The sequence below is a fragment of the Echinops telfairi genome, unplaced genomic scaffold (genome assembly GCF_000313985.2).
Source record: "Echinops telfairi isolate 266 unplaced genomic scaffold, ASM31398v2 ScPeMD7_15;HRSCAF=58, whole genome shotgun sequence".
NCBI classification, from domain to species: domain Eukaryota; kingdom Metazoa; phylum Chordata; class Mammalia; order Afrosoricida; family Tenrecidae; genus Echinops; species Echinops telfairi.
In genome coordinates, this window is record NW_022103912.1 from 8,622,501 (window position 1) to 8,625,892 (window position 3,392).

At 41.2% G+C, this 3,392-nt stretch overlaps 1 protein-coding gene across 1 annotated transcript in view; it reads right to left on the bottom strand.

The window, feature by feature from the left end:
* LOC101641863 (kinesin-like protein KIF2A) overlaps positions 1–1,109 on the bottom strand; it is a 5,924-nt gene extending 4,815 nt beyond the window's left edge. The window contains exons 1-2 of the mRNA XM_045287416.1: positions 1,032–1,109; positions 4–938 (exon numbers count right to left, since the gene is read on the bottom strand). Coding sequence (XP_045143351.1) covers positions 4–938; positions 1,032–1,094 — 998 coding nt within the window. The 5' untranslated portion in view covers positions 1,095–1,109. The remainder of the gene's footprint in view (positions 1–3; positions 939–1,031) is intronic.
* Positions 1,110–3,392: the final 2,283 nt, after the last annotated feature.

The following is a 3,392-nucleotide window of genomic DNA, read 5'->3' on the forward strand; positions in this document are numbered from 1 at the left end:
GGCTTCTTAAGCATTAAAAAGACATCTCGAGCTGCTAATGCATATATCCCTTTAGAACAGTCTTGGTTCTTTCCTGAAAAGTCACCACCCATAGTATGTGTTTTCCCACTTCCAGTTTGCCCATAAGCAAAGCATGTAGCCATTCCTCTTTCAAATATAGTTTCCACTAGTGGTCTAGCTGTAAACCTGTAAACCATTTCATTAGGAGCGGAGTCATCAAAGGCATAATCAAAACGAAAGGTTTGGTTTTCTAGGTATCTTGTTAAATCTACTTTTTGTTTTGGTTCATGCACCATCACAACATCTTTACTAGGGATTGTGATTACATCAAGATCTTTCATCTGAGTTTCTTTTTTATTGAGTGGTCGTTTCCGTACACAAACACATATTCTGTGTTCATCAATAGGATCTGCCGTCGTTAATGGTCTATAATCCAAACTTCCTCTAAAGTCTCTGATCATACACATAATTTCATAATTTGGGTTTGTAGCATCAACGTCCTGGGCTCTTTTTTCCCTAAGCTCCTGTTGCTGTAGCCTCCTTTTCTCTCGTTTTTCTTGTAGTTTCTCTACTTCTTTCACACAATTAGATTTTCTACGTGCATTCTGTTGTGCAGAGGAAGACTGCTCAGGAAGCTGACTAGGCCGTGCACGTGCAGAACCAACCACTCTATTATCTCTTGGAGGAGGGTCATTCTTAATAGAAGCCACAGTGCGCCGATTCTTTACAATTTTGTTTACTTTGGCTGAAGATGCTGGAGGTGGAGGTGTTTCTGGACTGGGTTCAATTTCTTCATCAGGGACAAGGTCAGGATTAAGTGAAAAGATGCTCTCGAGGTCAATCTCTTTGCCTTTTGTATCTCCATTTTCTATCCACTCCACTGTTACACTTTCATTATCTTCATTTAAAGATGTTACCATTGCTTGATGTATTCGGCCTGAGAAACTGTAATATATGAATAAGAATGCATCGTCAGGAACGGAGGAGGATCATAATAATCTGCTATAAGCAGATGCCACAATATTGCTTTCATCGCTCCGCTTGATCTCCACGTAAATCCCGATCTGGATCTTGCCGAAGCTGGACGCTGCCATCACCTCATCTGGAGCGGCGGCTGCGGGCCGGAGGAGGGGGACCGGCGAGCGGAAAAGGCAGGGAGGGGGCGGGGTAGGTGTGGGAGGGGGGGCGGTTGCCCGCGGACGCGCTGGTCCGGGCGACAGCGTGAACGCTAGCTGGGGCCGCGAGGGGCAGCGGCGGGGGAGGCTGAAGCGCCAGGCCTGCAGGCCGGCGGGAGGACGCGCACAGCCGGGCGTCGGGGTGAAGCGAGCAGTCCAGAATTTTTATATTAGACATTGAACTAAAATTGTTCTTGAAAATGTTAAAGATTTCTATTCCAAGGTGGTGGCTAGGAGACTCATAGTGTTGTATTTTAAGTGTAAGTAGATGGAGAGTCTTTGGAGTGTCCCAGAAAATATACAAATGTTTGGTGCTGTGAGTTTTAACACAACATAATTTTTGAAAAATCATGTAATTCTGTTTAGTATTAGCATTTCTCTCATACAAACTGACTGTAAGCCACTTACATTTCATAATGTAATGGCTGATACTTTTTAATACCTCCCAGTTAGAGAATAATACCACATAAAATTCAGAATGAAATCTCCTCCCAACCCCCAAAGAGTTCTTTTTTTGTTTGTTTGTTTTTGAGAGTTCTTTTATGCAAAAAAAAAGAGGTGTCCCTCGCTTTCTTTCATTAATCATACCTGTGCTTCCTAAAAAGATTTCCCTAATTGAATCTTGCAATAATAGATCATCTTAAAATTTAGGTAAGTATTTTCTTTAAACAGCTTAGCTCTATATAACCGAGTTGGCAAGCACAAACATTTCAATTCTGACTGGTTGGTCACTTTCCTAGCAATGATAAGAATGATCCATCTGACGCAATAAGAATAGATCTTTTCTTATCCCTAATCCTTATTGTTTTTGTTAGGTGCCATCAAGTTACTTTGGACCCATAATGACTCTATGCACACAGTAATAAGGCTGAATGATCTTGCATCATCCTTACAATTGTTACTATGCCCAGTGTTGCTGCCATGATGTCCATCCATCTCCTTGAAGGCCTTCCTTTCCCTCACTGCCCCTCTACCTTACATAACATGATGTCGTTCTCCAAGGACTGGTCTCTCTTGACAACATGTCCAAACTATGTTAGACAAAGTCTCACCATGCTTTCCTCTAATGAGCATTATGGCTGTATGTCTTCTAAGACAGATCAGTTTGTCATTTTAGCAGTCCATGGTACTTTCAATATTCTTCTCCAGCACCACAATTCAAAGTCATCAAGTCTTCAGTCTTCTTTATTCAATGTCCCAACTTTCACATGCATCTAGAAGGCTATTAAAAATACCTTGGTTTGGGCCTTAGTACTCAAAGTAACATCCTTGCTTTTCCATACTTTGAAGAGGTTTTGTGCAGCAGATTTACCCAATGCAACTCATCTTTTAATCTCTTAATTGCTACTTCCATGAACACTTATTGTGGGTCCAACAATGTCAAAATCCTTGATAATTTCTTTTTTTTTTTAATTTAATTTAAATTTTTAAAAAATCCTTGACAATTTCAACATTTTCTCCACTTATGATGTTACCCTGTCCTTAGAGATTTCCCAGGTCCTGCAGACTCAGTGTTTTTATATTTATCCAACTATAAGGTAAAGAACTTAGTTTGACCCTAAGAAGGTATTTGTTGTTGCTTCCTAAGAAATTATCCTTACAGTAATTAGGTTGCCTTGGTCCATGACTTCTAGGCCATACACGATGATTGGGCTGGCTGGTGGGGAGCTGGCTAGCACAGAAAAGGCTCACCTGGGAAGCTAATATCAACTAAGTTCTGGAGGTATGATTTAGCTTATCATGTAAATAAAATCCAAGCCAAACTCACTGTAATTCAGTCAATGTCAACTCATCATGATCCTAGACAACAGGGTAGAACTGCCTCATAGGGCTTCCAAGGTTATAAGTCTATGGAAGAAGATTTGCTCATCTTTTACTTTCCCTTGTTGATCAACTGGTGGGTTCTCTATCATTCCAATTTTAGTATATGTGCTGCTGAAATGAGCACCAGCTGGTGGGTTCTAACCACCAACCTTCTGGATAGCAGACTAGCTCTTTAATCATTGTCAGCAGTGAAACTGACTGATAAAAGCCTGATTCCTAAGACATAGAGGGCTTCCTGAGTGAAAGAACCTCTGTTTTGGGGTGGGTAATGCATTGGCCGACAATGTGGAAGCTTCTTATTGGGAACTCTCCAAGACTTCTCCTTATGTGTCCCTTTAATTTATTCTTTGGGGCTGTAACTACGATATGGTAGCCCTAGAGGCATAGTGGTTA